The sequence below is a fragment of the Trichosurus vulpecula genome, chromosome 7, assembly GCF_011100635.1.
Source record: "Trichosurus vulpecula isolate mTriVul1 chromosome 7, mTriVul1.pri, whole genome shotgun sequence".
In the NCBI taxonomy this organism is placed as follows: Eukaryota; Metazoa; Chordata; class Mammalia; order Diprotodontia; family Phalangeridae; genus Trichosurus; species Trichosurus vulpecula.
In genome coordinates, this window is record NC_050579.1 from 36363658 (window position 1) to 36382207 (window position 18550).

Consider the following 18550-nt stretch of genomic DNA (forward strand, 5'->3'; position numbering starts at 1 on the left):
ACCTGGGTATGGAGAGATGAGGCCTGAAGGGATGTAGTAGGAAGGAGGCAGGGCAAGGAAAGGAGCTCAAAGTAGCCTGTATTACTGGATTAAATAAATACGGAGAACCAAAGCTAACTGGGGTGATGGCTATCAAGAGTCCAGATGTCCAAAGCTAGCAGAGGCAGATCGGTTCAGTGGAAAGAGCCCAGGATTTGGGGTCAGCCAGTCAACAGGCATTTATTAAGTGCTTATTATGTTCTAGGCACTGTGCCAAGCACCGAGGATACATAAAGGGCAAAAACAAGGCCAACCTTCCAGCTTTAGCCACTTGCTAAGTGTGCAATCTTACACTCTTCTTAGGGTCCAGTTTCATTATCTACAAAATGAAGGAATTTTGGGGACTTATTTCACTTGACTATGTGTATTTGTTACGAGGATTTAGTGTTGTTTTCTTTTTTGTTTTTTTCCAGTGGGGGGGGGTGGTGAGAGTAGGAGGAAAAAAACAAATGCTTCTTAATGAAAACAGAATTAATTAAAAAATAAATTTAAGGAGCTGGACTAGGTCTTTCAGGATTCTTCTATCCCAACCATGTTATGACCCATGATAGGGAGGAGGCAGCCAGAGGCCTCTAAACTTCTTGAAGTCAGGAAATGTTTCATTTTTTTTTTTTGTCTTTGCTTCCATGATGTCTAGCATAGTACTGGGCACTTGATAAATGCTTGCTGATTGGTTGGCTTAGAGATGGCCCTTCCAGGCAAATATAGCAGGCCCTGTCTTTGGGCTCCTCTGAATTCCTGGAGGGTACTATCCTTTGCTGTCCCTTGCCCCAGCTGGGCTAATGGCAGCCCCGGAGCCTACTCTGCCCCTAGTAGTGCTGGGGTTTCCTTCTCAAACTCCCCTTCCTGAGAACTGGGAATTAAGGCTGAGTCAGGGAGTGGCCTCACACACCCCCTGCCTAATGCTCTGTAATTAGAAAGTGGGCTACATCTCACCAAGAAATCCAGCCAGGAGTGTACTAGGGGCTCAGAAGAAGGTGGGGAGAGCATTAAGAGCACAGAGCGGTTATAAGAGAAGGCCACAGGGTAGGGAGTGAAGTGCCCATTACAGTACTGGAAGAGGGGCTGGGGAGAGGAAGCACCAGAGGCAGGTTGGGTCCAAGTGGGGGAAGGGTAGTTACTGAGCCACATTCAAGGGCCTCCTTTCAGGCTTTGCTTAAGTGTGGTTGATTCCTAGCTTTGCCATGTGGGAGTTAAGTAAGGGCTAAGTCACCAAAGTTCTCAGAATTACTCTTTCCTTCTTTGAAAAACCGTGCCCTACTATCTCTCTGGCAACCTTAAAGAATGATAGAAAAAAATACAAGCTAGGAGGTGTAGCTGCCTTTCCTTGCTCTTCCACTAGAGGGCACCAGAAGCCACCTGGTGAGAGCTCGTGGGTATCCAGAGCTTGGTACCCCTCGGAGACGCCCTGAGTCAGGGTGGGGTGATGGCTTCAGACAATGCCCCATGCTCCTAAATGAGCTGAGCTCAGCCTATTGTGACCCAAGAACAGAGAGCTCACCTGGGAACCACTAAGGTCCTCCCAGACCTTTCCCTCAGGGCGTGATGGTCCACGATCAGCAACTAATGGAGACTGAGGGAGAGTTCATGTATCTCTCCCACCTCTTCACCAAGATCTATGCTTTCAGTTGTGGAAGGGAGGGGAATCCAACCTCATCTTCCCTATGGCTGTTACCGTTGGCTTGTCTCCATCCTGACGTCATAGTGGGGTAGAGGAAGATCAGACCATCTGTCCCCCTCCCCAAGATGCGGCTCCATCATTGAGGATGCCCTACACCTGCTCCGAGAGTCAAGGTGGGTCTGTCTTTGCCATCTCTTCCAATGGGGGAGGGGTTGGGAGAACCAGGGACTAGTGGAGGGCAGGGGGTAACGGGAACAAGGCTAGAGGGAAGGGGGTGTCTAGGTCTGGCCCAATGGGGCAGCACACTCTAGGCTGTTGTCAGAGCCAGCGGAGGAATCCCGGGATGAGCGGCCCTGCAGGAAGCGAATGATCTTCTCAATGGTGGCCTCTTGGTATTCGTGGGACCACCTGTGGACAGAGTAAGGCTCAGAGTCAGAGCCTCCTCCTGGGTACCCAGCAAACCAGGCTGCAGAGCTCCTTGGGGATGGAGGTGGTGAATCAGATGAGCTCAGAGGGACCTGGTTCATGTCCCCTGGTGGGGGGGTGCAGCGTGGAGCTCAGGCTCCCTGGGGTTCTCTTGGGGCATCTTAGACCTCCTGAATGGAGGGGCAAGGACAAGGGCAGCTCTCCCCAGGAGTTCCCATGATGCCCCCTTCCCCCATTCCTTTACTCACATGATGCCATTAAACTTCAGAACAGCCTGCATATCCTCAGGCAGCGACTGTGGCTCAGGCCACGTGAAGCCGTCCAACACAGGCACTATGTTCTTCCCGCAGTTCAGCGCAGTCACAATCTCCTGGAGGCCAGATGGGGATGTGGAGAGAGGAGGGAGTGTGAGCCCCACCGGAGGTGCCCATCCTCTGGTCCCCTCCCAGGAGAAAGAAGGAGATGTCGTGGAATCACAGGACGTCAGGCTGAGAGGGCCCCTGCAGCCCTTTGACAGCCCAGGAAACAGGCTCAGAGGGGCTCACAGAGCTGCCAGAGCCCCACCCGGAGAGACCCAGAACAGCTAGATCATTTCCCCCAAGGTCACACAGTAGCAAAGCCAGTAGTCAGGAGGCCACGGTGCCTGATGGAAAGGAGGGTTTCAAAGAACGTAAGATCATCGATAGGGAATCATGCTCCTCACAGCCAGCATTGACATAGCATCTCATTTGACCCCCACAACAACTCTGCCAGGTAGGTGCCATTATTATCCCGATTTTATGGGTGAGGAAACAGACTGGAATGCTAAATGACTGACTTGCCCAGGGCACCCAGCTTAGTGTCTGAGGTGGAGTCCAGCACTCAGCCTTAGGTCATCCAGCCCAACCTCCTCATTTTACGGAGTGGGAAACCGCGAGGTCCAGAGAAGGGAAGTGAACTGCTCAAAGTCACACAGGAATAAATAGACGAGCTAGGAGTCAAACCCAGGCTCTCTGACAACAGTCCCTGGATTCCTTCCGCAGTGTTATGTGGCCTGTTCATCTTGGGTTCGAGGCGCAGCCAAGTCACTCAGTCAGTCACCTAACACGTGGCGGGCAAAGAGAAGGCAACAGGCAAATTTCATCCAGAGCTTTGTCTCAGCTCTTAGGAAAGCAGCTGCATTGCAGTAGACCCAAATTTCCTCATCTGTAAAATGGGCCAGACTCCTTGGTCTTTCTGGTCTCCTCAGCACTCCCTACCTTGTCTTATACTTGTCCAGGTGGTACAGGGGCTAGAGTGCTGGCACCTACGTGATCCTGGGGCAAGTGACTTAATCTTTCTATGCCTTAGTTTCCTCGTCTGTGAAGTGGGACTGACAATAATACTCCCCACATTTGTTGTGCGGATCAAATGAAATCACATAAATAAAATGGTAGTGATTGTCGTGTATGGACATGTTGTGGGTCCCTATCTGTCTCCCCACTTCTCTCACCCACCCCCCAAGAATGTAAACTGCTTTGTGGACAGGGGTTACTTTTGATCTTTGAGTCCCAAGGGCTTAGCACAAGTTCCTTGCACACAGCAGGTACTTAATAAATGTTTGCTGAACAGAACTGAATTGGAAGACAGATACAGTTGAGGTTGCTTTTTCCGGGCAGGGGCCAGGCCAACCCAACCCAGGGCAGGGGCTGTAAGTTGGGGGGATTTTTAGGTGTGATTCATCTGTCCTCCCCCTGGATGGAGAGCATGCTCATTTGTGGTTTTAGCTGAAGCACTTTTAAACATCAAAGCCCAATTAAAGCAAGACCAGAACAGCCCCAAATGGCTCTGGTGACCTGGGGAACGCCTGCTCGGGAGGGAGCTGGATCTGCCCTGACCACGATTGTCAACTGCCTTGCCAGCAACCCAATAAGATTTTCTGTGTCTCTGCCTGATGTCAGGGCACTGGTCTAGGTGCTGAAGACTGAAAGACAAAAGGAAAAATGGGGTGGGGTGGGATAGGGTGGGAAAGAAAGACAGACAGACAGATAGACAGACAGACATAGAGGGGCAGAGAGACATAGAAGAGAGTGAGAGAAAAAGAGAGACAAAGAGTAAGAGAGAAACAGAGAGAGAGAGATAGAGACAGAAAGAGATACAGAGGAACAGACAGAGACACAGAGAGGGGCAGAAACACAGACAAGAGAGTAAAAGAAACAGAGAGAAAGAGAGAGACAAAGAGAGTGAAACAGAGACAGGGATACAGAAAGAGACAGAGAAAGAGAGACAGAGAGAGGAACAGAGAGACAGAGACAGACTGAGACAGAAACAGAGAGAGAGACAGAGGGACAGACAGAGACACACAGAGGGGCAGAGAAACAGACAAGAGAATGAGAGAGAGAGAGAGAGAGAGAGAGAGAGAGAGAGAGAGAGAGAGAGAAAGACAGAATAAGAGAGAAGCAGACAACAGGACAGAGAGAGATAGAAAGAGGGCCCGAGAGACTGAGGGAGGGACTGAGAGGTAGAGACAGATATAGAGGGGGCGACAGACAGACAGACAAAGAGACCTAGAAATAAGGAGCCAGAAATGAAATCCACTGCTAATATTTTCCTGGCATGTAAGTCAGTCAATAAACATTTATTAAGCACCTACTATATGCCAGGCACTAGTTCTAAGAGCTGGAGATACAAATACAAAAAAGACAGTCCTAGTGCTCAAGAAACTTACAGTTTAACGGGGGAAGACAACACACAACAAAAAGCTAAAAAGCAGAAGTAGGGGGAGATTTGTAAGCATAAGGGTAGGGATGGGGACTGGACTGGTGATTTTGTTGGCAAAGGGAATTTCCAGGTGACGAACTGCCCTCTACCACTACAGGCAGGCCCCTCCTCTGCAATATAATAGTCTATGAGAGTTGAGAGGTTAAGTGACTTGCTCAGGGTCACACCACTGGTATAAGTCAGAGGCCAGGCTTGAATGCAGCAGGTCTTTTTGACCTTGAGGCCAGCCTCTTAGCCACTGTGGCACACTGCCTCTATAAACATACAGATATTCACTTGAGGAGGGAGAAAGTGATAATAAAGAGATCAGGAAAGGTTCCCATCAGAGGTGTCCCATGAACAGAACCTAGATTCTTAGGACTCTATGAGTCAAGATCGAGGAGGGAGCACATTCCAGGTGCGTGGGTGGGGGTTCAATACCTAGGCAAAGTCACAGAGGCAGGAGATAAAATGCAGAGTTTGGGAAATCGTGATTAGGCCAGTTTAGCTGGAACAGGGAGGAAATGAAGGGCAATAGCGTGTGGTAAGTTTGGAAAGGTAGGTTGGAGCTAGACTGTCGAGAGCCTTAAATGCCAAACTTGAGGAGAGAGTATTTTATCCTATCCTAGCCTACGTATTTAATCTGAGTAATCTGACCCCAGACACTTACAAGCTGTGTGACCCTGATTAAGTCACTGCACCCTGTTTGCCTCAGTTTCCTCATTTGTAAAATGAGCTGGAGAAGGAAATGGCAAACCCCTCCAGTGTCTCTGCCAAGAAAACCCCAAAGGAGGTCATGAAGAGTCAGACATGAATAGCGACGCTGGGGAGCCAATGATAATTCTTAAGCAGGGAACGTGACACAACACTGCCCTGCCTTTCAGGAAGCTTTTCTGAGATGAGTTTGTCTTTCTGGGGCCACCCTGTTGGAGTAGAGACCTTGACTCCCTCCCATGGCCAGGATCATGTCGAATCCCTTGCTCGTTCTACTGAATTCTAACTGTTTGAAACCTTATCATGTGATTAGAAAGAGCTTAAAGGGACTTGTGAAACGGTCGAATCCAACCCCCTCATTTTACAGATGAGGAGACAAAGCCCAGAGAGGCTGGGACTTGCCCAGGGTCACACAGCTAGTAAGGATCTAAGAGGCAGGATTTCCGACCCAGGTCTTTAAGACTCTAAGCCCAGTGCCACCTGGCAGCCTCGAGGAAAACATACTTGACTTAGTTTATGAGATCTTTCCAGAAACTTCAGCTAGAACCTTGGAGTTGTCTCCAAAATAGAATACCAGCTCCTTGAAGGAAGGGACTGTTTTTTTTTTTTTTGGTGGGGGGAAAACAGGACAATTGGGGTTAAGTGACTTGCCCACGGTCACACAGCTAGTAAGTGTGTCAAGCGTCTGAGGCTGGATTTGAACTCAGGTCCTCCCAACTCCAGGGCCAGTGCTCTTCTCACTGCACCACATGTTTTGTTTTTGTCTTTGAATGCCCACTGCCTAAAACAGATGTCTAAAAAATGCCAAACATCTTGTGCCCAGCTCTTTTTTTCCGGTCAGCATGGGGAGCTCTCAGTGAGGAAATCTCTTCTACCAAACCAGACCAGCGCCTCATTTGTAATGTATAGTGAGCTGCGCATGATGACCCTGAGAGCTTGGATGAATTTCCCAGCATCGCTCAAACAGCGTGTGTCAGAGGCAGAGCTGGTACTCCCGTCTTCCTGACTCCGAGGCCTTGTTCTCTATGCACCAAGTCAATATGGCATCTTGCCGTGCATCGCCTTGAAATAACTGTTGAATTGGGTTAAGTAACTGAGTTTGTAAGTATCGCTTGGAACGCAGTGGAGCGCAGCGGACAGAGAGCCAGCCTCTGTCAGGAAAACCCGGGTTCGAGTCTCATGTTGTACTGCTGCGGGACCCTGGGGAATGCCTTTAGCCTCTCGGGCACCTCTTTAAGAGTCCAAGTTCCAGACCGGCGCTGAATTCCATTGGTTGGGGGGGAGGGGTTTCCTCACTGGGAGATGTCTGTGTCAATGAAATCCCAGGTCTAACAATAAGAGGATTCCCCGTAGGGTAATGTTCAGAACACAACAGGCACTCCAGCACCGTGGGATAATCCACCAATAAATTGCCTCTTAGATCTGTATAAATGTTTGGATGCTCATTACTGCCGTGTTTTCCAACACGGTGAAAGTTCCATGAAAGGGAGAGAGGCAAGACAGGGAAGGTTCTAAGGTTGCCATGTTGCTGTTGAGAGAACTCATGGAACTAAAGTGATTTGCCTACACTCAAAGAACCTCATAGGCGGAGAGGACCTCGGGGGCTGCCTGATTTGATGGGTACCTGTACAGGATTCAATTCCATGAGCATCCAAACATTTATACAGATCTAAGAGGCAATTTATTGGTTCAAATCGGGAATGCCCTCGATGTTATCACCTAGAAGTGGTTATCCAGCCTCGGCTTGGAGACATTGGAATGATGGGAAACTCATTACCTACTGAGGAAGCCCATTGGATTTCTGAGTTGCTTTGACTGCTCACACTACAAGCAGCCCAGCCTAGAACCCAGGCTGCTAAACTCCCAGTCCAGGGCTCTGTCCATTCTGCTCCATCAAGGTAAGGGAACAAGCATTTATTAAGTGCCTACTATGCGCCAGACATTGTACAACATCTCATTTTGATCCTCACAATAACCCAGGTATTATTAGTATTCTTATTTTGCAGATGAGGAAACTGAGGCAAACAGGGCCAAGGGACTTGCCCAGGGTCACACGGCTAGTACGTATTTGAGGCTGGATTTGAACTCAGGACTGCCCGACTGTACCACCTAACTTAGCCACCAGAGCTTAGCATACATTGTGCCTGGCACCTAGTAGGCTTGTTGATTTGACTTGAGATAAGAAGGCTCATTCTGAGTCCTCTGAAACAAACATGACCCTGCTGATGATGAACAATTGTGTCCCCAGGCTTGTTGGGGGCTGGGAAGCGGAGGGTGCTTACCTTATGCACCCAATCCTTGCAGTCATGATCCTGCATACATTTGTCCAGGGCACCAGAGGACAGTACCAGCACAAAGTTCCGGGCTCCCATGACGCTCTGGATCAGCTTGTCCTCAAACTTGCCAGCCTCCAGCTTTTCCACGTCAATGAAGACACTGAAGCCATGTAGCTGCAGGTGTACCTTCAGGAGACTGGGAAGAGGGAGCCTTCATCTACACATGCTCAACCCTCCCCACTGACTGGCTTGGGCTTAGCCCGGTTGAATTCTTCTGGGGCTTTCAGGACAGGGCTCCCACCACCCTGCCCCTCCCTCCAGGCTCTCACCTGGCAAGCTGGGAGCCTGAGCTTCGGCGGTAGCTGATAAAGACATCGGGGTTCTCGAAGCTGGACTTGCAGCCACTGCAAGGCAGGGGTGAGTGCAGCATCTCTGATGGGGCATGAGAAGAAGGAAGGAGGGGCCAGGGAAGACAGATACTGAAGGCAGGGTCATTCCTCTCCCCCTCTTCCCCTCCAACCCACAAAGACAAACTGCTTCTGCAACCTCCTGTCCCTTCTGTCATTTCCCTTCCATGGCATTTCCAAGACACAGCGAAACCTGGCTACTGAAGGGATAACATTGCAAGGAGGTTGGCATGGATGCTGAGCTTCTTCCTTGCCAGACTGTTGGAAAAAGGGCGAACTTTGTGCCAACATCTTTGTGTATGAGCTCACACACACACACACACAACTGGGGAAAACCAAGAGTGACACAGAGAGCCAGGGTCATACTGCTGCAGAGCTGCCAGGGACCATGGTGATCACCTCATCTAATCCTGTCAGGTTAAGCTGGGGAAGCTCAGTCCTGGGGTGCTGGGGTGGGTAGTGATGACTTGTCTAGGTCACTTAGCAAGTTAGGGACAGAACCAAGCCTAGAATTCAGATTTCCTGGCTCACTGTCTCAGGCTCTTTATGAAAAATCTCACTGGACTCAAAAGGGTCTGAAGAAACCTGGGCTGAAATCCCAACTCGATGACTTGGGAGCTGTGCGACCACACCACTGGGAGACCTCTCTGAGCTTGTACCTGAAGTACTGAATTCACAGGATTATTGTGAGGAGCAAGCGAGGCTAAGTATGTACAATGTTTTGCAAATTGGCAGATGTCAGCTATTATTATTATTTGCTATGATTCATTTATTAATAGCTAGCATTTATGTAGCCCATGTGTAATTCATGGAGCTGTACAAAGGCTCTGTGAGGTAAGTGCTCCTATCATCCCCATTTCACAGATCAGGAAACTGAGGCTTGGAAAGGGCAAGTGACTTGCCCAGGGTCACACAGATAAAAAGTGTCTGAGGCAAGATTCGTTGTCAGATCTGCCTGACTCATCCAATACTCTGTACATTGCAACACCTAGCCATCATTCCTCTTGCCTTTGGGAAGGAGGGAGCTGTTACAAATAAATGTTTGCTGAACAAATCAATGTGTCAGGAGGATCAACTGTAAAAATAAACCCTGGCTGGGGGCGGTGCAGAGGGTCCCCCCAGACCTAGGAGGCGGAGGACAAAGAAGAACCTTAGAACATAGAATGTTAAGATCAAGATACTTTAGAGATTACTTTGGTAAACTTTGGTAGATAGTAAAACTAAGACCCAGAGAGGGAGAGTGACTTGCCCAAAGTCACATGGAAAGCCAGTGGCTGAACTGGGACTAGTACCTGTACCTCCTCAGTCCTAGCTAGCCCAGTGCTCTGTTTGCCATGGGCTGCCTCCATAGGTAGTGAGTTCCCCATCACTGGAGGTATTCAAGATGCGTCCAGATGACCATTTGCAGAGGGGTTACACGTTAAGTCTAAGATCCCTAGCCACTCTGAGATTTTATGGCCTGAGGCACAGAGTAGGATAGGGACATCTCACCACGGGCAGCAGTGAGGATTCGAACCCGGTGGAAACCGATGTGGATGCCGCAGTCCTCCTGGAGCTGCTGCTCAGAGACCCGATGCAGCAGTGTGCGATCCACACCGCAGCTCACCAGCCCGTAGGTATACTGGCGGAATCGGGGGTCCAGACTTCCCAGCCAGTCTGCAAGGTTGCTGCGATCACATGTCGAGTAGTTCGCAAAGGTCTTCAGTTCTGTGAGCTCCCGAGAGAACCTGCAGCCCCCAAGGGGAGGCATAGGATCAAAGTTGGGCAGGGGCAAATGGACCCTGGGGGCAGGAGTAGTATAAGATTAAACCCGAGTGGAGGTGGGTTTAGGGGTGGGTTGGACATTTAGCATGTACAGGAAGGGGTTCGGTATGTATGGAAAAGTCCTGCCTGCCACGGAGCAGAGTGGGCATAAAAAGGGGGCTGTTAGTTTGGGGATGGGGAGAGCTCACCCTGTAGCCTCCATACCTCTTGCGGGTGATAGCAGATTTCATTCCCAGGTCATCTCGAAGCTCTTCTTCTGTCAGACGCAGCAACAGATCTCCATCTATCTGATGGTCCTGGAGGTGGGTAACGGGAGAGTTGAAAGCTGTGTATATGTCCGGGTGGGGGAAGGGGGGAGACTCACAATCTCCTCCCCTCCCTTGGGGCTGCCTTCTCTACTTCCTAAAGCCCTCTCCTCTCTGAGCCCACCCTAATCAATCTCGGGCATCAAAGTTCTGAGGGAGAATGTTTGGGGAAATCCCTTAGAAAGCAAGTAGACTGGGGTGGAACAGACCCTTCCAGTGGGTAAAATGTCATTTAACTTTGACCCCAAAGCCACCCTCTGCCCACCCTCCAGACGCCTGAGTTCCCACCATTAGAATCGCTACATTGGGTTAAGGCATTGTGTTTCCAGAAGGTCCCTCTTTACATGCACAGGAGTTGCCTGAGAAGCGAAGCACATTAAAAATGTCAGGTACTCCTACAATGTTTTGCAAATTGGCAGATGTCAGCTATTATTATTATTTGTTATGACTCATACCATGCACCAGTGAAGAACAAGGCCAGAAAGAATGAGAAATAGGATGTATAAATTTTGAAGGGGTTAGAAAAAAGATCTGGAATTTGGAAAGACCCACAGCCCAGACCGCTATTCCCCAGAAGGCACTTCCTCAATGTGGGGCAGGTAGGGGAGCCACATGAGGGCAGGAAGTACCTAGAGAATGTGAGGGGCCCAGTGCATCTGGGTGGGTTGGGTGGCGGTAGGGAGATCCTTACCCAGAAGCGCTCACAGTACTTGGAGAAGCCAATCTGCTGTAGCCAAGTCTGTACCTCGACCTCCTTCCAGCTAGGTACACAAGGCAGGATACGCCGTGGGACTTCCTCACCCACCAGGCGCAGTGTCCGCTTGGCCAGTGCTGATGTGGTGCCATTGGTAGAATAGGAAACCAGACGCTTCAGGCTCTGTGTGGCTCCAATCTCGCTAAACACCTGGAGGATGGACACCAAGATGGTACTGCCCAGGAAGGTGGTAGAGGAAGGCAGCCCCACAAGGAACCCACTTTAGGTCCCTGGCACCACAGCCCAGTATGCCCCAGTATCCCCAAAGCTCCTTCTCTAAGACCCCTTCCAGCTCTAGACCTGTGGTCCTAAGATTTCTTCATACTTGACTTTCAAGAAGTCCAAAAAGTCTTCTCTTAGCCTAACCAAGAGCAGAGAAGGCAGAAGTAGAGAATCAACAAGGCAAAAGCCAGGAAACCCAAGGTCCTATGTCTAGGGCTATTCAGGCTGCCAAATGCCCTGGATTGTGCATCAACGTCCTGTCTGGCTGCTTTCTCTACATTCCCTCTTGCTATCCCCTGCCTCCTGTCCCGATTCCATTGTTCAGTGATTGACTCTTCCATGATCCCATTTGGGGTTATCTCCGCAAAGATACTGGAGTAGTTTGCTATTGCCTTCTCCAGTTCATTTTACAGATAGGAAATCAAGGCAAACAAGGTGGTGACTTGCCCAGGGTCACATAGCTAATAAGTGTCTGAGGCCAGATTTGAACTCAAGTCTGTGCTACCTAACTGCTCCCTACACTTTTAACTCTCTCACTATTCTTTCTCTCTTCACTTCTCCCACTATCTCACTTCCCCTCTAGGCCTTGTCACCCCCTATTTATCTCCCAAGGCTGTGTTATCCCTTTCCAAAATCCCATCATCCCTCTCTTCCCTCACTGCCCCCATCATCTCCTTTGTCTCTCCTCCCTCCCCCCCCCCCCCCCACCACTTTTCTCTTCATCTTCTATTCCACTACCATCTTGGTCTCTATGTCCTATCTTTCTCATCTCCTATCCATCCCCCTAATTTCCTTCCTTCTTCCTCTATCCCCATCATTCCTCTCCTCCTTCTCCATCCTTCACCATCCCCCTTCTCCATCCCCATGCCTTTTCATCCCATGTCCTTTCTCTCTTTCCATCACTCTCTTCCTCATCCTCCACTGAACTATCATTCCTGTCCTCCACCCCCCATCATTCCCCTCCTCTCTTCCCATCCTCTGTCATTTCCCTCCTCACCCATCAGCTATATATGGCACAAAGTGAGCGCTTAATAAATGCTCACTCCATCCATCCATTCATCCATCCACCATCCATCCATCCATCCATCCATCCATCTTCCGTCTCTCTATGCTCCCAACGTCCTTTCCTCATCCATTCCATCCTCCTCCTGCCTCTCCTCCCTTTTTCTTTCCCCTCCTGGGCCCCTCTTTTCGCCTGTACCCCAATCTCTTCAATCCTCCCTCCCACCCCTACATACCTTACTCTTGCCCTGGAGACTCTTTATGGCCGCCTCAGCACAGAGGTAGAAGGCCCCTATGCACTGAGCCTCCAGGCGTGAGGAGTCCAGCAGGGGCACGAGGCGCTGCAGGTCATCGGCCGCCCGACCCTGGCTCGTGTCACTGGCGTCCACCAGGCAGCGGGCGAAGCGTCCGGGGTCCAGGGAAGCCACGAGGGGTTCCACGAGGGCCAGGGTGCCGGAACGCTCCACCTCGCGCTCGATTTCCTTGTTGGTGGCCAGCACGGCCACGGCCAGGCAGGCGTGAAGCTGGAGCAGCTCGTCCTCCTTGGAGAAGGCCAATGGGAAGAGCCACTCGGCCGCACGCTTTTCCACCATGCGCCTCTGGGCTGCCTGGCCTCCGTGCAGGGCGCAGTTGGCCAGCGCAAGGGCGCAGTGGCGCAGGAGGGCCGAGTCTGTGCGGCGGCACCAGAAGAGTACCGCGTCCAGGCCGCCGGCTGCTATCAACCGCTGGCAGGTCTCCTCCGAGTGCTTGAACATGTGCTCCAAAATGCCCGCGGTGCTGCGCGCCAGCTCCAGGGGCTCGCGCTCCTTGGCCAGGTTCAGGATGACACCCAGCCCGATGCGGGCCACCCGGTCCCTGAAGGGAGATGGGAGGGGGGGGGTTGATGTTAGAGGAGGGTGGCAGAGCCTAGAGGCAGAGGACCCCCGGGGCTCAGCCGATGACTCGATGGGGGTGACCTCGACAAGTCTAGAGGGAACATAACTCCAGCTGAGATAAGATTTGAGGAGGTTCAAATTTCAGTTCAGACTCACTAGCTGTGCTACTTTAAACACGTTCTTCATCTGTAAAATCAGAAGCTTGGTAACTGGTTCAGAGATGTAAAATTGGTAAGGACCTTCAAGGCCATAGAGCACAGCGCTCTCATTTTACACATGAAGAAACTGAGGCCTAGAGAGGTGACACTTGCTTCTAAAGACGATCACAGATGGAAGGGTTAGCGCTTACTCTGCGCTAAGGTCGCACCCCACTCCATCCATTCAGGTTGTCAAAGTTGAAAAAAAAAAAAGATGGCAACTGACTATGCTGGCGGAACTGGAGGAAGTTAGGCACAGTTGATGCGCTGTTAATGGGAGCTGTAAAGTGGCCCAACTATTCAGCATAGTTATGCAAGAAAAGTGAGTAAGCGGTCTGCCAAAGCTCTTTGACCACTGGTACTACACTGGCATGTAGTCCAAGGAAATCAAAGACAAAAAACCATGGTCTAATATATTTTTAAAAATATTCTTATCAGCATTTTTTGTGGCACCAATGAACTGGAAATAAAATAGGTACCCATAAATTGGGGAATGGCTAAAAAAAAAAGACAAACTGTGGTACATGAATAATATTGTGCAAGAAGAAATAATGAATAAAAGGAATTCACAGAAACAGAAAGCTGTGTGTGGACTGACAATCCCTACAACAATATAAGCAAAAAGATACACCAAGTTAGATTGTGAGTAGTGGGAAAATCAATGAAGATCCCAGAGAAAGGTATGAAAATATATTCTCCATAGTAGAAGTCAGAGGATTAATAGGACAGAATGCTAAATTAAATTAAATTAAATTGTCCACCAGTTGCTTCCAGGGGTATTTTTGCTTCATTGCTCAAAGCTATCTTTCCCTCTGTGGAGTAGCTAGGTGGTAAAGTGAATAGAGCTCTGGGCCCAGAGTCAGGAAGATCTCAATTCAAATCTGGGCTCAGACACTTACCAGCTTTACAACTCAGACACTTTACCAGGTTACAGCCCTGGGCAAGTCACTTAATCCCATTTGCCTTAGTTTCTCACATGTAAAACGAGCTGGAGAAGCAAACACCAAAACAGAGCAGCATCTTTGCCAAGAAAACCCCAGTGGGGTCACGAAGAGTCAGCCATGACTAAACAACCTTTCTCTCTAAATTTGCTACTCTGTCCGATTCTGTTCAAGTATTTCTTAAGTACCTACTATGTGCCAGGAATTAGGTTAGGTGCTAAGAATACAAAGACAAAAAAAAAATGGAATAGTCCCTCCTCTCAAAGGGCTTTCGTTCTTCCAGGGGGTACAGCATGTATACATATAAGTAGGCAGCCTAATACAGTGAAAAAAAGCTCTGGATTATGAGTCAGGGGACCGGGTTCAAATTCTAGTTTTTCTACTTGCTACTCATGTGATCCAGGGCAAGTGAACCCCTCTGGGGTTCAGTTTTCTCAATTGTAAAATGAGGGGATTGGACTAGATAATCTCAAAGGTCTTTTCTATCACCAAAGCCATGATCTTATGGCCCTAAGTAGAAGTATGTACAAAACACAGACGAGGTACCAATATAGATCAGCAATGCATGTGTCAAAGACAGGATTTGAACTCCAGTCTTCTTAACTCCAAGGACAGCCCTTTATCACTATCTCATATTCACTGATCTCAGTAACAGATGTGTAGTATTTTGTAACTGTCATCTGAGTGTGTGTCATGTTCTGCCACTGGACTAGAAGCTCCATGAAAATAGAGGTCACTTCTTAGCCAAACTTTCTATCTCACCTTGCACGTAGAAGGTGCTTAATACACATTTTTAGAATTGGTTTAATTTGCATGAAGTAGCCTACTTCAAAGGTAGAGAATTATAGATAAAGAGCTGGAAGGTCCCTCAAAGATTATCTAACCCAATCCCCTCATGTTACATATGACAAAACTGAGGCCAGAGAGGCTAAATGATTTGCCCAGGGTCATCCAAGCAGTAGGTGGCAGAGTCAGGATTTGAACCCAGTTGTTCAGATACTCTTCATGATATAGCCTATGGAGTTTGGGATTTTCAAAATCAGCCCTGAAGGACAAGATATCCTGGTCTGAAATGCCTGGACCTGAGCAGCCTACAATGTGGGGAGGGAGCAGGGAATACCATTGTCTGTGAGAGATTCCTGTAGTATAAAGAGGGAGGTAGGGCCAGGAGTGGAAGATGAGGTAATATTGCATGGCCTTGGACCCCAGACCTCCAAGCCAACTAATCTGTGACCTCTTGAGCCCAGGTTCTGAGGGAAAGCCTGGGAGACAGAAACAGACAAGTCTCAAACCTGGGAGGACACCCCTCTCACTGCCCCCTTTATATGACTCTATGCCTCAGGCTTTCCCTGCCTCCCCCATCCTATCCAGAATCCTCCATCCCCAGTACCAAGAGACAGGATGAGATCATATCTATATATGGATTAGAACTCTGAGGAGGAGCCAGGAGACTGAGGGGAGTTAGAAGAGGGTAGGGAAGGAAAGCTTCCCCAGGGCACAGCTGGTACTAGGGCTGGGGCTCAAATTCTCCTCTGGTGCCTGCTCCTGCCCACCTTGTCATGGGATCCAGAGAGAACCATGGTGATGTTGAGACCCCCTTCCCACCCTGCCTCATTCCCTTAGCCCCAGGGTCTCAATACTGGGGCACTGGTGGATGAGTGGGAAAGATGACAGAGCCATCTGGAGGAGGAAGTTGAGAAGGGAAGACTGGTTTAAGGGGGGAAGACGTTAGGTCAGTATCATCTCTGTGTTAAATATGGGTACCCATTGATAAAAGGATCAGTGCCTTTTCTCAGACTCCTATAACCTTCCCTCTGCTCCTCTGCCTCTCTTTCCAATCACCAGGGAGCCCCAGGCTCTTCTCCTTCCATTCAAAGGCCTAGATCTGGCTCTGGAACCCCCACTCCAGGTGGTGGAAATGATCATAAGGGCTGGAGGTAGACCCAATTGTCTATGAGGCTGTTATGATACATGAAAGTAGTAGGATATGTGTGTGTGTGTGTGTGTGTGTGTGTGTGTAGGTGTAGGCATTTCTTCCCCCACCTCACCCCCCAGCATAGACACAACTCCTCTAGGTATACAAGAATGACAGAGTAAGGGATGATTCCAGCACATTTTTACAACTAAGGGAGGATAGGAGGGAATTTGTCCCTGCTTCTCCTAGAACTGGACCATAGAATTCTGAGCTGGACCTTGGAGATTGAATTAAATCCTATGCTACAAAAATTTCTAAATTTAATGCAACTCCCCCATTTTACAGATAGGGAATGTGAGGCCCCGGAACTTCCCAGGAACTGTGCCACCCTCAGTTCCTGTACTGCTGTGGAAGGGCCAACCAAACTTTTAACTTTGCAATGTTTTCCATATTTTTCTAGTTCTGTAGCTGGGTCAATAAAGTATGAGGATGCGTTTGCCATTTAGGATTTTTGCAACTGTAAATGCCACCCTTCTTTCTTGGAGGTAAACGAGTTGATAATACTTACTGGAGAACATTTACATGCACAAGTAGTTATATAGATAAACTGAGGCTGGATCCACCTTAATAATAGAATCCTTGATTCATATGTAGAATCCAAGGGGTGAGGGATGGAGGAAGACTGTAACACCTTACAGCAAAGGAGCTATAGCTCTCCCTTGAGATGAAAGCCCAAGTGCCTCAATTTACAGATGGGGAAACTGCGGCTGAGACTTTCCGATAACTCTCTGGACTCTGTCCAATAGCTGTCAATCAGTTCCTATGTACTATTCCCCTTAGAAAATCCAAGTGCCTTCTCCCGATCTCAAGGACCCAGAGGCCCGGGGATCTCTGGGCCCCCTTACCTATTTTCAGCCACCAGAATCTGCTCCAGGAGCTGAGCCGCCAGGACTCGGGTGTCCAGCTCGGATGCCTGCAGCAGCTGTAGCAGAAGGTCGAGGCCACCCTCCAGGCGGATGGCCTCACACAGCCCCTTGGCCACCTCACGTCCCACAGTGGGGATGACCCACGCCTCCTCCACCAGCTGGAACACTTCGGACAGGCCGGTGTCCACCGCCTCCGGGCTGCCTGCCTGCTTGAGCCCCGACAGCGCCAGTTGCAGTTCGGGCAGGACCCGCTCCAGAGCCCCCTGCACCTCTACGTTGGTCCCCGGCGACACCTCCCGGGTAATCCCACCACCCACTGCCCACCAGCTGCTTCCTGTGCTCCGGGGGCCGGGCACTGACAGCCGCTCCGGGCCTGACATGGTGAAGAAGCGGCAGAGTTTGTAGGCGGAGAAGAGCAGCGTCAAGACCATAGAGGCCAAATGGTCAAGGGAACATCCCTAGGGGACAGGGCATGGGCTCGGATGGACAGGACCTGGAGAGGGGCTCTTCGGTGGTCTGGAGGGGGGAGTTGGGAGGAGGGATGAAGGATGGAGTCGGGGGCGGCTGGAGACTGATGGAAGAAGTTGGAGGGAGAGAGGAAACGGAAGAGGGATGAGGAGTGAAAAGGAGGAGGTGAGGGGCTGGTCTGGGACTAGGAGGGGAGATGGAGGAAGCGAGATGGGCCAGCTGTTGTGGGAGTAAGCTAGATTGGGAATGGAGTGGGGAGAGGGTGGGGAGAGGTTTGCAGAAGCAACTGGGAATAAGACGGGGAGGTGATGAAAGTTCCACTGATGGGATAAAGGGGTTTGGGGGCGGGGATGAAGGATGCGGAGATGGAGAGCGGACGGGGGAGGGGAGCCGGGGAGGGAGGTGCCCAATAGTGAGGCGCTGTGGTTTCAGGCTGCGGATAGAGCTGGCAGTTGGCTCTGACTGGGATGCTCCGTTGGGCTTGGCACTGCCCGCAATGCTCCCCAGGCCAAGGTAGGGCTCAGAGGAAGCCGAACAAAGCGACTTCACTGCTTGGCAAAGACTCCGCCTCTTCCACTGAGAGACAGGGCGGAGAACCGAGAGTCCGCCCAACCCTGGCCTAGCTTAGCTCTGGTTCAGGCCCCGCCCCTACTCTCCTCTGCAGACTCCCCAACCGCAAGGACTAAGGGAGGAGCGGCTTCCTGCTGGCCCGCCCCCTGGGAGCGCTCCCTTTAAGGGGAGGTTGGGGTGCATCCCTCCTCAGGGCACCCCAGGGATGCCTGGTGGCTCTCTAGGAACTGCAAGTGTCTCCTAGCTATTCATAAAAGATTTATCTAGATGAATTTACAAATAAATTCTACAAAAGGTTTAAAGATTAAACACCATACTACAAAAAATTTGCTAAATATTAGGGAAAAAAGGCACCTTATCATACTCCTTTTTAAAAAGAATGTTTTCATTTTATTTTTTTCAATTACTTG

General features: G+C 50.0%; 1 protein-coding gene across 1 annotated transcript; it reads right to left on the bottom strand.

The window, feature by feature from the left end:
- Positions 1–1848: 1848 nt before the first annotated feature.
- On the bottom strand, positions 1849–17533 carry SARM1 (sterile alpha and TIR motif containing 1). Its single transcript, XM_036768056.1, has 9 exons — positions 17082–17533; positions 12485–13103; positions 10962–11174; positions 10170–10261; positions 9693–9928; positions 8124–8226; positions 7801–7990; positions 2335–2456; positions 1849–2068 (listed from the first exon to the last, which is right to left on the bottom strand). Exons 1-9 carry the CDS (start codon positions 17531–17533, stop codon positions 1939–1941), a joined length of 2157 nt encoding a protein of 718 aa, XP_036623951.1. The 3' UTR covers positions 1849–1938.
- Between the last annotated feature and the right edge of the window lie 1017 nt (positions 17534–18550).

Coding starts and splice junctions, on each gene's coding strand:
- SARM1 (XM_036768056.1), bottom strand. CDS start 17,533: ATGGTCTTGACGCTGCTCTTCTCCGCCTACAAACTCTGCCGCTTCTTC. Junction 13,104..17,081: donor ATTCTGGTGGCTGAAAATAG/GTAAGGGGGCCC, acceptor ATCTCCCTTCAG/GGACCGGGTGGCCCGCATCG. Junction 10,262..10,961: donor AGTACTGTGAGCGCTTCTGG/GTAAGGATCTCC, acceptor ACCCACCTCCAG/GACCATCAGATAGATGGAGA.